The 21,499-nt window shown below is 32.7% G+C and overlaps 1 protein-coding gene across 1 annotated transcript in view; it reads left to right on the plus strand.

The window, feature by feature from the left end:
* Positions 1 to 21,499, plus strand: part of CCDC73 (coiled-coil domain containing 73) — a 77,251-nt gene that overhangs the window by 15,040 nt on the left and 40,712 nt on the right. The window contains exons 3-6 of the mRNA XM_064492471.1: positions 11,074 to 11,145; positions 12,820 to 12,855; positions 13,768 to 13,842; positions 16,961 to 16,999. Of these exons, the coding sequence (XP_064348541.1) occupies positions 11,074 to 11,145; positions 12,820 to 12,855; positions 13,768 to 13,842; positions 16,961 to 16,999 (222 nt within the window). The remainder of the gene's footprint in view (positions 1 to 11,073; positions 11,146 to 12,819; positions 12,856 to 13,767; positions 13,843 to 16,960; positions 17,000 to 21,499) is intronic.

The following is a 21,499-nucleotide window of genomic DNA, read 5'->3' on the forward strand; positions in this document are numbered from 1 at the left end:
ATTTTTAGAACCTATTTTAAAATGTATTCTAATCCTTAATTGCAGAGTTTAATTTTTAAATTTCCTGAACATATTTGAGGAATTGTGCATCATTTTAAAGACTCTAAAGAAAATTCCAGCTAAAATGTTAGTAACATTTTGGGCTTCCAGAAAACTGAGACTAACCATTTTTTTTAGGCTTTCTGATAAGAAAATAACTGAGGATAACTCTGAAAACTACCATGAATTATTTCATATCTGAAAAACATATTTTATGTTATGAAGAGTCAAAATGTTTTTTAGGAAGTGAAACCTCAGAATAGTACCATTTTTTTAGGTTGTTATTATATACTATAACCAAATATAAAAAAATAGTATTGAATCTGATTCTATTTCTATCCTTATCCATATGGAGGCATTTTTTAATAGTGTTTCTTATGCCTTTCCACCAAAGAAATCTTAACAGCTAAAATTTAAAAGCTTAGTTAAGATGGCCCTTCTTCTCATTATTTGGCAATATTGAAACAGGAATTTGGAGGTGATATGTCAGAATCAGAATTCAAATGACAGAGGATAGGCCAACAATGGGAATTTTGAGGCCAGACAGACCCCAAAGTTGTATAGAAATGGGAGTAAAACCAAAGTTGGATTATATATGAGAGACAGGTCTAAAACAAAGAGACCTGTCTATACAGTCTCTTCAGAAAGTTGTGTTGGGAAAACTGGACAGCCTCATGTAAATCAGTGAAGTTAGAACACTCCCTCACACCATACACAAAAATGAACTCAACATGGCTTAAATACTTAAACATAAGACAAGACATGATAAACCTCCTAGAAGAAAACATAGGAAAACATTATCTGACATAACTCTTAGCAGTGTTCTCCTAGGGCAGTCTACCCAGGCAATAGAAATAAAAGCAAAAATAAACAAATGGGGTCTATTAAACTTAAAAGCTTTTGCACAGCAAAGGAAACTGTAAGCAAAATGAAAAAACAACCTACAGAATGGGCAAAAATATTTGCAAATGATGCAACTGACAAGGGCTTAATTTCCAGAGTATAAAAATAGCTCATACAACTTATTAACAAAAAGACAAACAACCCAATCCAAAAATGGGCAGAAGACCTAAACAAGCAATTCTCCTATGAAGACATACAAATGGCCAATAGGCATATGAAAAAATGCACAATATCGCTAATTGTCAGAGAAATGCAAACCAAACTACAATGAGGTATCACCTCACACCAGTCAGAATGGCCATCATTCAAAAGTTCACAAACAATAAATACTGGAGAGGGTGTTATAAAAGGGAACACTCCTACACTGTTGGTGGGTAGTTTGGTGCAGAATTATGGAAAACAGTATGGAGATTCCTCAAAAAACTAAAAATAGACTTACCATATGATCCAGCAATCCCACTCCTGGACATATATCCAGAGGGACCTCTAATTTGAAAAGATAAATGCACCCCAGTGTTCAAATGAACAGAAGTTTTAAAAGTGGGCATCCTTGCCTTTTTCCTGATATTAGAGGAAAAGCTTTCATTCCTTTACCATGGAGTGTTACGTTCACTGTGGGTTTTTCAGTTGATTATGTTGAGGTAGGTTCTTTCTGTTCCTAGTTTGTTGAGTGTTTTTATCATAAAAAGTTGTTGAATTTTGTCGGATTCCTTTTTTTTTTTTTTGCAAAAGTTGAAATAGTGTACTTTCCCCCACTTCATTCTGTTAATGTGGTGTATTACATTGATTAATTTTTGTATGTTGAACTGTCCTTTTATCCTAAGGATAAATCCCACTTGGTCATGATGTATGATCCTTTTAATATACTTCTGAATTCTGTTTGCTGGTATTTTGTTGAGGATTTTTGCATCAGTGTTCATCACGGATACTGGTTTATAGTATTCTTTTCTTGATGTATCTTCATCTGGGTTTGGTATCAAGACAATACATACCTCAAAGCATGAGTTAGGAAGTGTCTTTTCCTATTCAACTCTTGAAAAGTTTGAAGAGTATTACTGTTAGTTCTTCTCTAAATGTTTGGTAGAATTCACCAGTTGAAGCCATTAGGTTCAGGGCTTTTCTTTGTTGAGAGTTTTTTGATACTTACTGAGTCTCCTTACTACTTAAAGGTCTGTTGAAATTTTGTTTCTTTGTAATTTGGTCTTAGTAAGTTTTGCATTTCTAGGAATTCTCTATTTTATCTAGGTTACTCAGTTTGTGCCTAACATACAATTGTTCATAGTACTCATAATACGTATTATTTCTGCAGAATCAATAGTAATGTCCCCACTTTCATTTTTGATTTTAGTAATTTGTGTCTTTTTTTTTTCTTAGTCCATCTAGCTAAAGGTTTGTCAATTTTGTTATCTTTTCAAAGAACCACCTTTAATTTCACTGATTTTCTCTATTGTTTTTCTAGTCCCTTTTTCATTTATCTCTGCTCTGCTCTTCATTATTTCCTTCTTTCTGCTAGCTTTGGGTTTAGTTTGTTCTTCTCTTTCTTAAGTGTAAAGTTAGGTTGTTGATTTGAGATCTTTTTTTCTTTTTTTTTTTTTTTTGGTTGTGGAGAGGTCATTAGGTCTATTATTTATTTATTATCAGTTTTTTTTTAATAGAGATACTGAGGATTGCTAAGCATGCACTCTATCATTTGGGCTACACCCTTCTCCCAAGATCTTTCTTTTTAATGTAAGCATTTATAGCTGTAAATTTTCCCCTTAGGACTTCTTTTGCTGTATCCCATAAGTTCTGGTATGTTGTATTTTTGTTTTCATTTGTCTGTAAGTATTTCCTAATTTCCCTTGTGATTTCTTCTTTAATCCATTAGTTGTTTAGGAGTTTGTTGTTTAATTTCCACAAATATATGGGTTTTCCAGCTTTCCTCCTGTAACTGATTTCTAACTTCATACCCTTGTGGTCAGAAAAGATACACTGCATAATATCTACTTTTGAAATCTATTTAGACTTAATTTATGGCCTAACATATAATCTGTCCTGGAAAATGTCCCAGATGCACTTGAGAATGATGTATATTTTGTTTTTGGGTAGAGTGTTCTGTACATGTCTGTTAGGTCTAAGTGGTTTACTGTATTGTTCAGGTCTTCTGTTTCCTTACTTATCTTCTGTCTGGTTGTTCGATCCATTATTGAAAATGAGATATTGAAGTCTCCAACTATTACTGTAGAACTATTTATCCCTTCAGTTCTGTCCTTTTTTGCTTCATATATTTTGATGGTTTGTGATTAGGTACATAAATGTTTATAATTATTATATCTTTCACTTATTGAATGTTTTATGAATATATAATATCTTTCTTTGTCTCTAACTTTTTCAAATTTAAAGTCTATTTTTTATTTTGTCCTTTTTTTTTTTTTTTTGGCCTTTTGGTTATTATTTTTATGAAATATCTTTTTCCATTCTTTCACTTTCAACCTGCTTGTGTCTATGGATCTAAAGTGAGTCTCTTGTAGACAGCATAAAGTTGGATCATGTTTTTATCCATTCTTTCAATTTTGTCTTTTGATTAGAGAGTTTACATGTACATTTAAAGTAATTACTGGTAGGGAGTGACTGACTTCTGTCATTTTGCTGTTTTCTGAGTATCTTTTAGCTTTTTGTTCCTCATTTCCTGCATTACCACCATCTTTTGTATTTAGCTGACTTTTGTAGTGAAATGTTTAAATTCCTTTCTTTTTTCCTTACGTATATTTTCTATAACTATTTTCTTTTTGGTTACTATGGGGATTACAGTTAGCATCTATCATTATAGCACTCTGATTTAAATTTATATCAACTTAACTTCAGTTACATACAAGAATTCTGTTCCTTTATAGCTCCATTGCCACCCTTTTCAGTTGCTGATATTACAAAATTACATCTTTATATATTGTGTGCCCAAGCACATAAAATAATAATTTAAAAAAATGCATTAGTCTCTGAATTATGTAGAAAGCAAATGTGGAGTTACAAACCAAAGTTACAATAATACTAGCTTTTAGTCTAATAATTTTTTAATGTATCAATTTCTTAAGTCATATAGGAACAAAAAGAAATAAAAACCATTGTTGGAGTAATCCTAGCTTTTATAATTGTTAATGTATTTACCTTTACTGAGATCTTTATTTCTTCATATGATTTTGAGTTACTCTCTTGTGTTCTTTCATTTCAACCTGCAGGACTCCTTTTATCATTTCTTGCAGGCCAGATCTAACAGTAATAAACTCTTTCAGTTTTTGTTTATATGCATTTTAGATCATGTAGAAGAAAGGCAACTTATATGAGATGGTGATAAGACTATAAAGAATATTTCCTGAGTCTTTGGAGTACTTTGGCAGTTTTGTCTGAAGTAAGACTATGTCCAAAATTAGGGCACAATTACCCAATTTCATTTAGTAACCTCTAATGTGTGTATGGTGGAAGCCATTGAGTGTAGGAGAGTATGGACTTAGTCGCCTTGAGAGTTAGACATAACCTTCTTGGTCATGGAAGTTCAAGAGTATCAGGTTTAATATGCCATTAATTCTCAATACTTTTCCTCAAGATTGGGGGTGATTGGGGCAATGAAGTATTTAAGTAAATGACAAGGCTCTGCAAAGTTCTCCAGTAATAGGGCCTAGTGAATTGAGTGCCTCTTTCATGTTGGGAACATAAAATCAAGAAATTTTTTCCTTCTCTCATAATTGTAGCTGTCTGTCAAAAAGTTTTAAGCCATCCAGAGAAGTAGCAAGCAATGATCAGAACATATTCCGAACCCTTTGCTGGGGTTAATTTTAGGAAATCCATTTGGACATGTTCAATAGGATCCTGAAGCTTGAGTTTACAAGGAAAACAGTTTTACTAGGATTGTACTGGAGACAGTACAAGCTCATCTCTTCCCAAGAGACATCCTCAAAAATTTTAGTAAAATTTCCCCACTAATGATAATTGAGTATAGTTTTCAATATGCCCTTGCTCTGATGGGTAATTTCTTGTAAAATTTTTTGCAGCTTCATCAAGGTTCTCTAGTGCCACCAAGTGTCTGTCCTGAAAGTGCCAGGGATTTTCTTGCAGTTTACAACCACGTATTCTTTTCAGACTGTGGAGCCATTTGTGGGCATTCCAAAATAGTGTTTTGGAATTAACACAAAGATTTAGCTTTTTAGAGTGTCATAGGGCCAGGACCTGAGTGCGGGTTGCCTGTGTGTCATAAAGATAAATTAGGTTATTTCCTTTAGCCTTTTTTGTCCTTTATAGTGTAGCTTTGCGATAGCCACCTCCTAATGGTAAGCATTAGAGCTCTTAAAACTGTTGTTCATTTTACACTGGGATTCCTATTGAGGTTAGAAACTCTCATTGTTTCAAAATCATGGACTACTCCGAAGGCATACCTGAAACTAGTTTTATGTTAACTCTATTATCTCTTGACAGTTGGCAGGCTCTGCTGAGTGGGTAAGTACTGTCATCTGGGCTGGTTTTACCTCTGGTAAGGAGTCATATTTTAGGGGTTAGTTGAGACGGTTGCAGTGCCTGATATTTTCCCATTTCAGTTTCAAAAAGTGATATATCAACAAATAATATTAAACCTAGATTTTCTAGGAGGGGTTTCTAATAAATCTGTTTCAGGCAGAACCATTGCTTGGACAAAGGCTAAATCTCATGAAATTCCCTTCTTTAGGTAATGGGACAAGAGTAGCAATCTTTAAAGTACAGCACTGAGTGGAAATGTGTGAGGAAAAAGTAATAAAAGTTCATAGGAGGTAAGGCTTCTTGCTGAGAAATATGTTTTCAGTAAGCAACAAGGATTGTACAGCATACAGAATCATCAAGTTTAAACAGTATCCTTAAACCAAATCAGTAGAGGCCTCTACTAGTTTGGCTGCTGCTAATACTATCCTTAGATAGGATTTTGCTACTGAGTTAAGGGGAAGATTGTAGTTAGTAGGTGGACCCTGATGCTACCTCCAGTCTTCTTTTAGAGTATTTTGCTCAGATACAAAGAGATAGAAAGCTGTATGACAATTTGGAATGCCCTAGTTGGGGGTGTGTGTGGGGGGTAGGGGGGACTGTTGAAGAATTATTTTTAAATTACAAAATTCTTGTTCATGTTTTAGTTCCTAAGGGAAAGGTTCCATTATTGAGGACTTAAATTATATGGACATGTGTCCATTTCAGGTATGTTTGGAACCCAGTGTCTGCAGTAGCCAGTTAAATCTAGACAACTTCTTAATTTTCTCTTAGGAACCAGCCTTGGAAAGTATTGAATGGCTCATGATTTATCAGGAATGATATATTTACCCCCTTGGCAAAAATTATACCCTAAATAATATACTTTATTCTTACAAAATATTTAAATTTAGGGGTGGGGGGGATTTTCAAGTCCTTTCTGAGCTAAAACAGTAAGTAGATAAATGGAGAAAGCAAAAACGTGTCTACATATTATACAAGTGTAGAGTTATAGGGAAATTTAAGGTCCCTAAGTTCCTCAGTAACCCCCTGCGGTATAACTGTCCAGGTAAATTGTTGACTTTGCCAAGACAAAATAACAGGTGAAACTCTCTTGTTCTAAAGGGACACTATAGAAAGCAGTACACACACATGCAGACACACACCCCTATATAATAAAATATGTAGAGTCAGGTGGCACTGAAGATAAAGTAGTATTTGGGCTCAGTACTACAATGAATTGGGGAAATAGTGATTTTATTTATGGTGTTAAGGTCTTGAACAAATCTTCACCCACTGGGTTTCTTAACTGGGGAACAAGAGTTTAAAGACTTGTACGGGTATAATTCATCTTTTCTTTATTAGGCTTTTGGACCATTGGCTTTAGTTCTTCTTAGTTTCTGATTTTAAATCTATTATATAAAGTTAGGTAGAGGTTTAGATAGACCAGTCTGAACTTTGCTGTCAATATCAGTAAGACATTTTGCCCACAGAGAGTGCCACTTCATGTAGATCTCTAATTTGGTTTGATCATTGATGAAGGTACCTAAGCCATTATCTAAATTACCTGTGATCTGATTGTGAATAGAAAAATTCTCAGGGATCTTAAAAAAAAATCAGGGATTTTTACCCAAGGAGACAAAGGACCTCTTCTCCAAAAACTGTAAGATGCTGATGAAAGAAATTGAAGATGAAATAAACAGATGGAAAGATATACTGTGTTCTTGGATTGGAAGAATCAATATTGTCAAAATGGCCATAGTACCCAAGGCAGTGTAGATTCAGTGCAGTCGCTATCAAATTACCAATGACATTTTTCACAGAGCTGGAACAAACAAATGTTAAAATCGTATGGAAACACAAAAGACCCTGAATAGCCAAACCAGTCTTGAAAAAGGAGAAAGGAGCTGGGGGAGTCATGCTCCCTGACTTCAGACTATACTACAAAGCTACAATAATCAAAACAAGTATCGTACAGGCACAAAAACAGACATGTAGATCAATGGAACAGAATGGAAAGTCCAGAAATAAACCCACACACTTATAATCAATTAATCTATGAAAAAGGAGGCAAGCATATACAATGGAGAAAAGACAGTCTCTTCAACAGGTGGTGCTGGGAAAACTGGATAGCTACCTGTAAAAGACTGAAATTAGAACATTCTCAAACATCATATACAAAAATAAACTCAAAATGGATTAAAGACCTAAATGTAAGACCAGATACTATAAAACTCCTGGAGGAAAACATAGGCAGAACACTCTTTGACATAAATCACAGCAATATTTTTTTCAAACCAGTTCCTGCAATAATGGAAATAAAAGCAAAAATAAACAAATGGGATCTAATTAAATTTAAAAAGCTTTTGCACAGCTAAGGATACCATCAACAAAACGAAAAGACAACCCACAGAATGGGAGAAAATATTTGCAAATGATCCCACCACCAAGGGACTAATTTCCAAAATATACAAACAGCTCATACAGCTTAATATCAAAACAAAAACAAAAAACAAAAACAAAAAAACAAGCAACCCAATCAAAAAATAGGCAGAAGACCTAAATAGACATCTCTCCAAAGAAGACATCCAGATGGCCAACAAGCACATGAATAGATGCTGAACATCACTAATTGTTAGAGAAATGCAAATCAAAACTACAATGAGCTATCACCTCACACCAGTCAGAATGGCCGTCATTCAAAAGTCCACAGACAATAAAGCTGGAGAGGATGTGGAGAAAAAGGAACCCTACTATACTGTTGGTGGGAATGTAAATTGGTGCAGCCACTATGGAAGATAGTATGGAGATTCATCAAAAAACTGAAAATAGATTTATTATATGGTTCAGCAATCTCACTCCTGGGCATGTATCCAAAGGAAAATATAATTCGAAGAAACACATGCACCCCAATGTTCACAGCAGCACTGTTTACAATAACCAAGACATGGGAACAACTCAAATGTCCATTGACAGATGTCTAGATAAAGAAGTTGTGGTATATATACAATTGAATAGTACTCAGCCATAAAAAAGAATAAGATAATGCCATGTGCAGCAACATGGATGGACTTGGAGTCTAAGTGAAATCAGAAAGAGAAAGAAAAATGCCATATGATATCACTTATATGTGGAATCTAAAAAAAAGGACACAAATGAACTTATCTACAAAACAGAAACAGACTCACAGACATAGAGAACAAACTTATGGTTTCCAGTGGGTAAAGGGATAAAATGGGAATTAGAAATTTGCACCTCTTGGGGAGTGATGGAAATGTCAGCTATCTTGATTTAGGTGGTGGTTTCATTGGTGTACACATCTATCAAAAATCATCAAATAGTACATCTGAAATATGTGTAATTTACTGTACAGGAATCACACCACAATAAAGGTGTTAAAATTTTTTTTTAAATAAGGAATTTAATTTTGCAATTCTATAGATTCCCTTCTCTTAAGTTGATGGGTGTGGTGTCATAAAGGAGAAAATATTCCTCACTTGAGAATCAAGGATAACAGTTACAGGCTGAAATGGGGCATGTATCTTTTGATTACTAGAGATACACACTATTTGAGTAGCTCATTGACTCTGAGGGAGAGGTTGTGCGATGCTGCCAGAGTTTATGGTATGAATAAAAAATTTTAAAGTTTTTTTTAATATGTAGTGAAATTTCTCTTTGTAAGATTGAGGAATAAATGAGAAATTGGGTGCATGATTTCCCTTGGAGGAGTGTCATTGATTTGCCCACTTATATTTTTTCCCTTCATTTTCTTAGCTAATTCAGGATGGTTTTTTTTCCCAGTGTCTTTTCTGCTTATATTAAGTATCTATAGGTGTCTTTACAAGAGACTCACTCCTCTAGTGCTTGATGACTGGAGTGGGAGTATTATATTGTTTTAACTGTAGGGCCATCAGTTTATTCTTCTTTTGTTCTAAGGCTTTTTGAACTGGAACTGGAGCTTTTTGAAGATCTGGATTTGGAGATCTGATAATGGGGCTATTTCCCATTCCAGTTTTTGTTGCATATTAAATCTCCTGTTTCTGGATTTAAGGCTGTTCACAAAAAGTGGGGCAAGAGCTGGAGATCACATCTACTTCAAATCTACTCCTCAAAAAACCTATCCCTGAAGTCTCCTATAAATTTATTCTTTTGTTGTTTGCAGGATATTAGAGTCTAATACATTTTCACAGGAAAAACTTTGGGCAGTAGCCTCTGAAAGATTTTGTCCAACATCTATAGCTTTTCTAAGTATCTGTTTTCCTATGCAGTTTGAGATTTCCTAAATCATTCTTGGGATCTCACTTTTCCTTTTTTTTTTTTTTTTTTTTTTGCTTCTGAGAATATGAACCAATTGATACAGACTTGGAAACTGGCAGTATTATTTTATTTAATTAGCTATGGGAATTGAAATATTTAAAGTAATTGCTAACTTCAGGAGAAATACAAAGTTATATGAGAATAGAAATGTAATCATGGTATAGTGTATGGGGCTCAGCACTGAATAAAAATTGCATAGTTAAAAGAGTGTAAATATGGACTGTTGATTTAAGCCTCTATTTTTATATAACTGTTGAAGAATGGAGGGAGGAGATGTAGGATAATGGTTGTACAAGGAAGCTAAACTCCCAACTATCATAGTAAGAGGTCAGTAGATAAATTTTTTAAATTGATAAATCAACATATATTTAGAAACATGGAGTAAAATTACAGAAACACTTGAAAGTGGTTGCCACTTGTAGATCTAATTTTTTAAATTATGAGAATTATTTGATAAAAATAGAAGAAAAAAATTTGTCTGGAATCTAAAGGACAGGACACACACTTCTACCCAAAAAGTAGGGGGGAGGGAAGAAATGGAATCATATATGTGGATTTTTTTTAATGCCCTATGCTAGTTTTGATTTTGTAAAAAATTATTTCAGTGAAGATGTAGGATAATGGTTGTACAAGGAAGCTAAACTCCCAACTATCATAGTAAGAGGTCAGTAGATAAATTTTTTAAATTGATAAATCAACATATATTTAGAAACATGGAGTAAAATTACAGAAACATTTGAAAGTGGTTGCCACTTGTAGATCTAATTTTTTAAATTATGAGAATTATTTGATAAAAATAGAAGAAAAAAATTTGTCTGGAATCTAAAGGACAGGACACACAACTTCTACCCAAAAAATAGGGGGGAGGGAAGAAATGGAATCATATATGTGGATTTTTTTTAATGCCCTATGCTAGTTTTGATTTTGTAAAAAATTATTTCAGTGAATTTACAGAATTATATGTTGCCATGTAAACATTTGTGCTTAGACAATAAAATTGATTTCTTTGGAAACTCTAAGACTGTAGTGTGCTTGTATACTAGGACTGTTAGTTTTGATAACTTTTGCTGAAAGATATTTTCTTGAAGAAGACTTTGGAGTAAGCTATGTTCAGAATTAAAAAAAATTTTAAAGCAATGTTTTATCATGGAGAAGCAACTGGAAGCAACATTATTGTGTACTGAGTCCATGACAGTTAAAACATCATAAAATTGGCTTAAGTTGCATTTCAAGAGCATAAGATATGTGTAATTAATATGTTTAACATTTATTTAAATTGTGAACTCAATTAAAATTTAAAACCAAAAGAGTTGGTAGAATTTATGTTTTAACTTTTCATAATTTTTAAAATAGGAAACTCTTCAGAATCAAAAGGAAACATTAGCAAAGCAACACAAAGAAGCAATGGCAGTTTTTAAAAAGCAGGTAATTTCAAAAATTTCAGACAAACCCTATAGTTTTAAATATTGCACTTTGCTCACTTCCCATGAATATTATGACAAATTGTTCTCCCTACTCAATGAAGACAAAAAAAGATATTATTGGAAGCAGAAAATGAATAAAGTTGTTTTGAATCACAACTGATAATAAAGAGTATAATGTAGCAGAATGATTTAGTTAAGGAGAGAAATTGGGAGAACTGTTTTCTTGGAGATATGTTTTCATTTGTCCTAAGTAAAATATGTTAGTGATATGTGTTCTTGCTCTTTCTCTCCCTTCTCCCTCTCTTTAATTAGTGTATCCTAGGATCTTAATTTTTTCCGCAATTTTTTACCCAAGCCAGAATTATAATGCTGATAAAAAGCTGAGATGCAAGTAAGGAGATGTAAAGGATGAAGCAATGTGATTATCATGCACCTCCATAAATATTAACCATCAGCAACTAAGAAAGACCAGTAGAAAAATAGAAAAAAAATAAAAGAAAAATGTTTTAAAGAAATGAATAGCAACTCTGGTTATTTTGAATTCTATAACTCATCTTTACTACCTCAAATTTCTCTAAAATACAAGTGTAAGAAATGTGCTTATGGAAAATATACTCTGGAAGTGTTTTTCTTTACAGTCATGCCAGCATCACCATTTTTCTTCTGTTTTCCTCCCCTGTTTAGTTTTCATCTCCATACAAGTGTGTATGTTTAGAAAGGAATGCGTAAAAAGAGATAAACCTATATAACTTAAATCACTAGTGGATTAAGGTTATTGGCGATTTATACTGTAGTTTGGATTTGTATAAGTAGGTGATAACTTCTTCCTGTAGTCTAAAATTGGCTTTACCTCGGTTATGGGAGTTTTAATTGAAGGGTAAAGAAGCAGAAGCCAAATGTACAGCATAGTATTCTTTAGGAGAGAGCAATTCTATGTCTCTATTACCGCAAGGGACTCTGGGCAAGATAAGAACATCCAGGTATCTGAAGGAGAGAGGAGAAAGTGCTGTTGGCTTCTTCCCCCCAGCTTTTTTTTTTTTTTTTAATATGTTGTTTGTTTCTTCTTTTCTTTAAAAAATGTAATGTAAAATTACTCACTTGAATGTAAGTGAGTAATATTGAAAATGAAATGGAGAAATTCCATAGAAAAAGTTTATTTCTTGACACCTTTGCCTTGTATCCTTGTGTTGCTTGGACTATTTAACTAGCTTCCTTTGGCAAGTTCACTTTAGTTTTTCTGTTTTAAAATGTCTTTGTGTAGTAGACTGCCACATGCATTTTTATAAAATGTCAGAAAATACTGTCAATGCAAATATAAATGATATCAATTTCATAAACGTATGCCTTCAGAAAATGTTGCATGTTATTATTTATGAGTAGACAGCAAAATATTGAAACATTTAAGGAAAAAAATTGGGAGGGAAAGACTAAATTTTCAAGGATGACTGGCGCTCTTATCATGTGACTGAATTGTTCATTTCCTTTGGTGACTGGTGTTTTTTTCCCCTTTTTTATCTTTTATTGTTTATTTTCTCAATGGAAAAATAGCATAATCACACTGTATTAAGTGCAAACAATATAGACATGTAGAACATTTCTATAGTCTCGCTAACTGGTGTAAATCACTGGTAGCATTTTACTTACCTATTTTTTAATTTTTAAAATTCTTTATCAGTTCCAAGTGAAGATGTGTGCCTTGGAAGAAGAAAAGGTATGTATTAATTTTTTTAACAATTTCAAGCATAGTTAAATAATTTAATTATCAATTGTAATGATAAATAATAAACAAATGGAGGCTGTTAATTTCTTCAAATCTTAGAAACAGAAAGGGCATGAGATAATAAAGTTACTGGAGCTCTTATTATTTTTACAGTTGAGAATACTGAGGCCTAGTAAGATTTAAATGACTTGCTGAAGCTGAAGCTCTCGTTTTGAAGTGGTAAAGTTGGGACTGGAACCCAGATCTCTTCAACCCTTAAATTCATGCTCTTTCTACTTTACTGCAATGCTTCTATTAAGTATAATATATTTTTAGTGTCTTTTCAATGAAATTACCTCTTTAAAAAACAATAAGATGATTTGTACTTGCATGCCGATCAACTGGAAAAGAATACATAAATGAACAATTTTAGAACTTCATCTGGTATTGAATATTTTCTCTATCTATTTAATAGTTAATACATTTTTTATTATGTCAAAGGACATGCCATTTATAATATTAATAATTTATAGTTATGTTTGGCAAAAGACTTTGTTTTAAAATTTTTTTCATACTCATATTTATAAGACAAATGTACTTGTGTCTCTATTAGAATATATTTATTTTAGCTATGTGAATTAAATAATTATATAGTGTCTGTAAGTTCTCAGGAATGCTCTACTGATAAAATGACTTATTGTTACAATGAGATTTTCCTTTTCATGGTATTTGTACTCTTACATAGACCTTACTGTAATATTATGATATTTTGAAATCATTAGAAATGTAAGTTGTAGTACAGATACAAGTTTAAAGTCTATGAAGTATTAGGTTTAGAGATTTTGGTTTTTCAGCTCTTAAGTTTTCCCCATTAATAATGTCATTTACTTTTGTGAAGTCCTGAAGTATATTTTTTACTTAAAGGGAAAATATCAACTTGCTACAGAAATAAAAGAGAAAGAAATAGAAGGATTGAAGGAAACATTAAAGGCATTACAGGTAAAGTAACTTAGTATTGCTTGAAAAGTAATTTGGTATTTTAGCATTATGTCAGTAAAACACCATTAAACATGTAATCTAGCAAAGTGAAGCTGACAAAAATTCATATATCATATATTACATGATTTAGTACTTTTTCCTGAGAGCCTTGAATTTCAAATTAGTAGGATTTTTGCTTCATCTTTTATTTTAAAAGGAAATATTAAAATGACGAAGTTGGGCAGTGCTCTAGAGGTATTGACAAAATAGAGCTGTGAATAATGGTTCAGAAAGAATAAAATGCAGGGATATTAATATTTGAAAAACAGTGACCTGAAAGAATTTGGTAAATTTGCTCTATGTGTATCAATTTTAGTGGTTCATGGTAGCTGTATCAGTGAGGGTTCACCAGTGAAACAGAATTAATAGGATGTATATATATATAGAGAGAGAGAGAGAGAAGGAGGGGGAGAGAGAGAGAGAGAGGGAGGGAGGGAGGGAAAGAGGTAGGGAGGAAGAGAAATGCAGGATATATATATATATGTTTATCTATCTATTGTGAGGAGTTGGCTCACACAGTCACACAATTGTGGAGGCAGAGAACTGCCATGATCTGCTGTCTGCAAGCTGCAGACTTGGAAAGGTGGAGATTTAATTCCAGTCTGAGTCTCAAGGTCTAAGAAACAGGAGAATCCATGGTGCAAATCTCAGTCCAAGGGCAGATGAAGATCAGTGTTTAGCTCAGTCAGGCAGACGGGTAGAAAATAGGGTGAATTCATCCTGCTTCTCTGCCTTTTGTTCTACTCAGGTCCTCAACAGATTATATGAGGCCCACCCACATTATGGGAAGGTAATCTGCTTTACTGAGTCCACTGCTTCAGATGCTGATCTCACCTAGAAAAGCCCTCACAGACACACTCAGAAATAATATTGAATCTGGGCACCGCTGGCCCAGGTTGACATGTTAACCATCACAGTAGCAGATAATAAATTCAGGATTAGATTGAAAGTCTTCTAAATTTTGTCTCTTTTTTCCCCCTTATTTTTCTAGATGACCTCTATCCTTTTACTTTTTTTTTTTTCTCTGTATGTCTTAAAAAATACTCTGATCTCATCCAGTCTCATTTCTTTAAAATGGGATCTACATGTAGAGAGCTTCCAAATGTATATCTCCAGCCCCAAATCCAGCCTGCGTTGACTGTCAGGTGTCTTAACAGTCTTCTCAGATTTGACCTGTTCAAAACCAAGTTCCTAAAATCTCTGCCTCCTGAAAACTAACTTATCTTTTCTTTTTTTGTTAATTACGGCTCCCTTCTTCCTACTGCAAAATTTTTTCAGCTTTTCCCTCAGAGTATGTCCAGAATCCAACCACTTCTTACTACATCCATTACTAACACCAGTTCTCTTTCATCATCCTCTTCTATCTGAATCGCAGTAGTTTATTAAGTGTTTTTCCTGTTCTCCTTCAGTGTTAACATAATAGAGTGATCCTTTTAAAAAGGAAGTCAGGCTGTGCCACGTGTGTGCTTGGAACTCTTCAGTGGCTTCCTGTCTTATTCAGTGTAAGTCTTTATCATACACTACAAGACCTACAAAATTTGGCCCTCCCCTGCCTCTTTCTCCTGCTCTTCTCTGAACTCAATTTGTGCTTCTCCTTGCTTACTGAAGCCTTCCAGCCACATTGGCTTCCTTGCTGTTCTTTGAATACCCCAGACATTTTCCCACCTTACAGCTCCAAGCCTGCTGGAATACTCTTCCTTACTTTCTATCAAATCTTTATTCAGAAGGTGCTGTCTCAGAAAGGACTTTCCTGGTCATCCTATGTAATCCCTTTACATGATTTATTTTTCTTTAAGCACTTATCAATATCGAATAGACTACTTTAACTTATTTATATTGCTTATTATTTACATTCCCCAGAATTTAAGCTGTACAGAAGTTTTTGGTCCAATACTGTATCCCCAATGTCTACATCAGTGCTTTACTTACAGTAAGCATTCGGCATTTTTGTTGAAGAAATGAATCACACAGAACCCATTCAACCAAAATGAAATAAAATTATCAGCTTGTTCAAGGCAGTATGCTAAAAAATTTTCATAGGAAATGTGAAGTAATTACTGAATTTTTGCTTAAATTTTAACCAATATTTGATGGGTTTAAGCAAATTTGCACTCATACATGGCTAGTTAGAGTTTAGCTTGGGCCACCGTTTAGAGGTCTATGTGTATAATAAGAATTGTTAAAAGTCTATAAAAATGAACAAATCTTAGGAGTTCTGCTTCTTGGAATTTATCCTGCTAAAAAGAGTAACTACAGAGTTTTCTTGGTACAGCACGTTTATTTCAGAATACTTCGGTAAAACTGAAAGCTGGGTATATCTATAAAAATGAGAGTCATTTGATAAACTTTGGTATAAAGTTAAACAGTGGAATAATCTGTAGCCATTAAAAACTTGCATTGTGGATTAATTTGTAATAGAGAAGTATTTGCTATATATTAAGTGAAAATAGTTTACAAAATAGTACATATATTACTATTCTACCCCCACTGGCTCTCTTTTAAAGTATAAATCCATAGAAAACTATCTGGAAGTACCACTGTATTAATGATTGTTATTTCTGCATTGTGAGATGATTTGTTTAAAACAGTGTTTTTTCCCTGTGCTTTTCTATTTTATCAAATTTTCTTCAAAGAAGAAATTAAGTAGCAATTAAGTAGCAAACTCTCCTGGAGTGTTCTTGGTATCCCTTTTGCTTTATTTGTCTTGATAGTGGTTGTCACTCTCTAACTTCTGTACTTTTACTTATATTTTATTGTATGTCTGCCACCACCGCCAGTAGACAGAAGGCTTGTTAAGGTAGGGACTTTGTTTTGTTTACTGTTGTATCCCAGGATCCTAGGGAAGTGGCTGGCATATAGTAGGTGCTCCGTAAACATGTGTTGAATAAGTAAATGAATATATTATTTTTGATAAGGAAGAAAGTTAATGGTAAATAACATTTTGAAAAAAATGTTACTGGAAAAAATAGTGCATAGAAGATAAATGCCACTTTTTATAATATGCAATTTTAATATCAGGAGGAATTTGTAGGAAATAACTGAAGAATTTTAATGAGATTTTTCCCCTTGTTTTTTCAAGGTTTCTAAATATTCTTTACAGAAGAAAGTAAGTGAAATGGTAAGGAGATTTCAAAATACATACCTAACCACCCCAGATTAGTACATAATGTGCACAGTATTTTTGGCAATATTAATGTGACGTTTATAGTTAAAAAAAGTTGAAACTGGATATTAATATCCCCTTTAAAGGGTTGAATTACAATTTCAGACATAGCTTAAATGAACTTACTTCACAAATTTATTTCTAGCTAACATAGTGTTTATATATTATAAAATAAATTTAACACAGTTCCCAGTTATTGGTAGAGGTCTTACGCCAAAATCAAACCACAAAGGAGTAAAAATAAAACTCTGAAAACTCTTACTTTAATGATGTCTTTTCTAGGTGTTTATGTAAACATTTAGTTGTTACTTATAGCCTAAACAATTGAAGAAATATGAAGTAGCATTTGAATACCACACTGGGGATGTGGTTCTCCTCCTTTACTGTTCAGCCCGTGTTTATTTGTTGTGCATCCTTCTTTCTATGGTATATTACAATTAATATCTTCATTTTTACAGCATAGCATTTTATGAAATATTTAGTTTGATATCTCTCTTTATATCCCTATTTGATTCAGAATTCTTTTTCTCTGTATTTTTGATTGAACAAAATTCTCCCATATCCACTTTGTATCTTCAGAGGGCTTCTTGGGTGGGTTTACACTAGTTCATTCTTCCTTCTTTGGAACAGACTGTAAGGCTAGTAAAATTAATTTTTGAGTAAGGTTTATATATATATATTTTATATCTATGAGGAGTAGGGAATGAAAGATCACTCCTTATGACATTGAATACATAAATATAAAGTAAGTATTTTGCCTCTTGAATTGTTTTGGTGTGTTGGAAAATAAAAGAGCCATGGAAAGATTGCTAGGCTTGATTGAATAAAAGATGTGAAAATTCTGTTGCTGTTCAACTGGAAAGACTAAAGATAACATTATCAGACTACTTTAAACTATGATTTTAATTAAGGAGCTGAAAAACTAGATTCTGGTTTAGCTTTAAGTACCATGACATTTGTACTGAAAGTCATCTTCAACGCTACAGTGGTTTTACACAAAATATAGTGAAATTGAATAATGTACCCTCTGACCTGGGAGATAAGGCTACAAGTTAAAGATCAAAGGCAACATAAAAATGTGTTATTTTATTCCACTTTAAAATTTCATCAGATAGATACTTATAATTTAAAAAAATGGAAACATGCAGTATACTAATGATAATTTTTGGTCACTTTTGAGCATTTTGTTACTGTGAATTAAGTGTCTTAAGAACCTACTGAAATGATTTTTGAGTTATAGTTACTATATTTTTTCTGACAGTTCAAAGCATTAAATAAATCACTTTGTATTAAAATAATGTTATATATTGCTATGTGCATAATATTTTATGCCCATTCTGGCAGCATATTACATGTATTTTAGATGATTGGTATAAAAGTCTAAAATAATCTTTTTTCTGAACATTTTTATATATTTTTTTTTGCATTACTCTTATATAATTCAGGTGACCTTTTCTGTATTCAAAAGTACTATGCAGTATTAAGTAAGTAGTTCAGTTAATTTTATTCAAATCAGCACATTCTTCTTTTACATTATTTGACTCTGTGTGCAGGACAGGAACAAGATTTGTGTCAAAGCAGGAGCAATTGATAAAGTGTCCCAAAAGAAATAATTTAAAAAATAGTATTAAGACATTTTAAAAGAAGTTCATGATCTCCTATAGGCAAGATCTTAACTACTAGTAAATTTCTGTCTTGTGGAAATTCAGTTAGGTGATTTTCATGTAGAGGTGGTAGAATGTCTCTAGATAAATTAATACAATTATGAATGGAAATATTCACCTATCTCTAAAAGTACCCAAACCTTCTCTTGAACAAATGATTACACTGATCATTACCAATAAAAACAGTGTAACAAAATATTTAAAAAAAAACAACTTTAGAACATTAAATTAACTGATTTGGTCATTGATGAAAATCTTTCCTGTTGTTTTCTCATGATTATAGGTGACTGTGTTGTGTGACTGAGTAGAGCTAATAGAGCTTAATGAGCAAAGTAAAAACTTATCCAACCATCTCTTAGTTATATTTTATTTCATTTTTGTATATCACTTTCCTCTAAAGAAAAAACTTGTAAGAAGGATTTCTTTTTCTTTTTTCTTTTTCTTTTTAAAAAATTTTTCTTTATTAAATTAAAACAAAGTTTCAGTATTGAAAGCTTTGATCAGATTTGGAATTACTTCATATTTTCTTTCAGAGTAGAATATTTTTAGACTGAAGGCTTGTCTGGGAATAATCTTCATGATTATAGATATTATGTACATCTGTACATACAAAGTATGTGTAACTTTAGTTTTTTAAGTAGTGTATATCTTATATTGTGACTAAAAAAGTGAAAGTATCTTAAGAAAGATGCCATAGGTTTTTTAGAAAGTGAGTTCTATAACCCATTAATTTATTTTGGGTTCATATCACAGAAATTGAAAGGCAAATTGCAAAAATAGAAATGAAAAACATATGAAGCTTGTTTTTGAGTTTTGATCTTTTTCTCTAAAATTTACTTGTAATGAACAAATTGTTTTAAAGGAAATTAGTTTTATCTCCAAAAGTTTTCAAATCAGTCTCTATAAGGAAATAAGAAAGAGGGGAAATGAGCAGCTATGCCTTTTATTAGTAAATATAACTCTAAAAAGTTGTGTGTAAATGTCATTTTTAAATTATTTGTATTTTAAATGCCTCAAGAGGCTTTTAAAGTAAACTTTTAGACCCCCCCCACACACACTCATAATTATGCATATGCTGTCTTCCTCTTATCTTGATTTTCCAAGATTAAGTTTGTTTAAAGTGAGGTACATACATATTTGGAAAGCAATGAATCCTGACATTATTTGCTTGTGGACAAAGTCTTTGCATTTAGTAGTAAAATTGTGTAAAAGATAAAATAGCTTAAACCAATCCACAGAGGTAAAAAGAACAAAAACACTATATACTTAGCTATTTCTTACTCATTTCAATGAAATAATCTTTATTATGGTTTGGCTTGTAATGTTAAAGTTATGATAACACCATCAATTTATTTGTATTATTCTTTATAATGTTCTTAGGTTTCTCAGGCAGGTGTTACCAATCTGCTTTTTGTTGTTGCTTCCCAAAGAATTTAAACTATTTGCTGACAGTTATGTAATTAATGGCAAACTTGACAACGGCCCTCTTCATCTCATTGTCAAAACTAAATCAGGGCAGCCAACTAGGTTCATATATGAACAGTCCTGTATAGGCCTGTATGAGCTAATGAGCTATAGGTGCCCATGCGATTTAAACGTCTTTGTAGCATTTATCATGGCCACTGAATAGGCTAATGTATTTGAAAATCAAAATTGTGTTATGCAAACAAATGAAACTGCATTTTAATTGAATTCAACTTTGGCTTCTAGTAAAGGATGTTGGAATAGAGTATTCACAAACTACTCCAATGTGTATAGAGCTCTATGTAGAGAATACCTATGAACTCACTTTGGTCTTTGCTGTATTTTCAGTTATCAGGATAAGTTAACCTTTGTAAGCATTGACAATATTAATATGTATTAGTATGTAGTAGACAATTTTCTCATAAAGGCTGTATAAAAATTGATTTGAATTGAAAAATGGAAATAATTTCTTGAATTGAAAAAAATATCTTTGGACCAATTTTCAGTGAAATTGTATTAGATTTCTACACATCTGCTGAAAGGAATAAATTCTCTAGATTAGACAATTAAGTGGTATTTTAGAGGAACAGAATATGGGTCTTTGTTGGTCATTGTTTAGTTACTGATAATAGTGACTACCCAGGTAGGCAAAAGATCTCAGGGAATAAGTATATTTGTCAACTTGTTTGAATTTATAACTGCTGCACACATGCAAATGGCTAAGTGGTGAATTTGAAAAACCTATAGAAAGCACAGGAGAAAGTTTCAACTGACCTTTCATAACTGTTGCCAATGAAATTATCACTTTGCTTAAAATCATTAAAAGATATCTTTGAAAAAGTGAAGATTATCACCAGATTTGCCTAGTTAATATAGTTAAGTACAACTTAAATTGTAATGTGTGTTCCTTATTAATATTAGAGAGGGCTATTCTTATTCCAGATGAAAATTAAGCTATTGAAGGCACTTTTATCATTTAAGGAATAATAATAACGAAACATTATATTGTACTTATTATGTGACTGGTTCTGTTCTTAGTGCTCTATGTGTATTAATTTCATCTTATCCTTGCAACAACCCTATGAGGGAGATACCGTTATAATCTCTGTCTTAAAGGCAGGATAGATAATTTCCCCAAGGTCACAAAGCAATTAAATTACAGAGGCAAGATTTAAACATAGGCAGACTAGCTTTTGACCACTCTACTATACCGCCTGTACTTTGGTGTTAAGCAGTACAAAATGGCTCTGGTTAACTTATGCAAAAGGAAATGTAGTGAAGGCACTCACAATCCATCAGAGAGTCGATGGTTTTGAAAGTAAACAAG

Source organism: Camelus dromedarius, chromosome 12 (assembly GCF_036321535.1).
Source record: "Camelus dromedarius isolate mCamDro1 chromosome 12, mCamDro1.pat, whole genome shotgun sequence".
NCBI classification, from domain to species: domain Eukaryota; kingdom Metazoa; phylum Chordata; class Mammalia; order Artiodactyla; family Camelidae; genus Camelus; species Camelus dromedarius.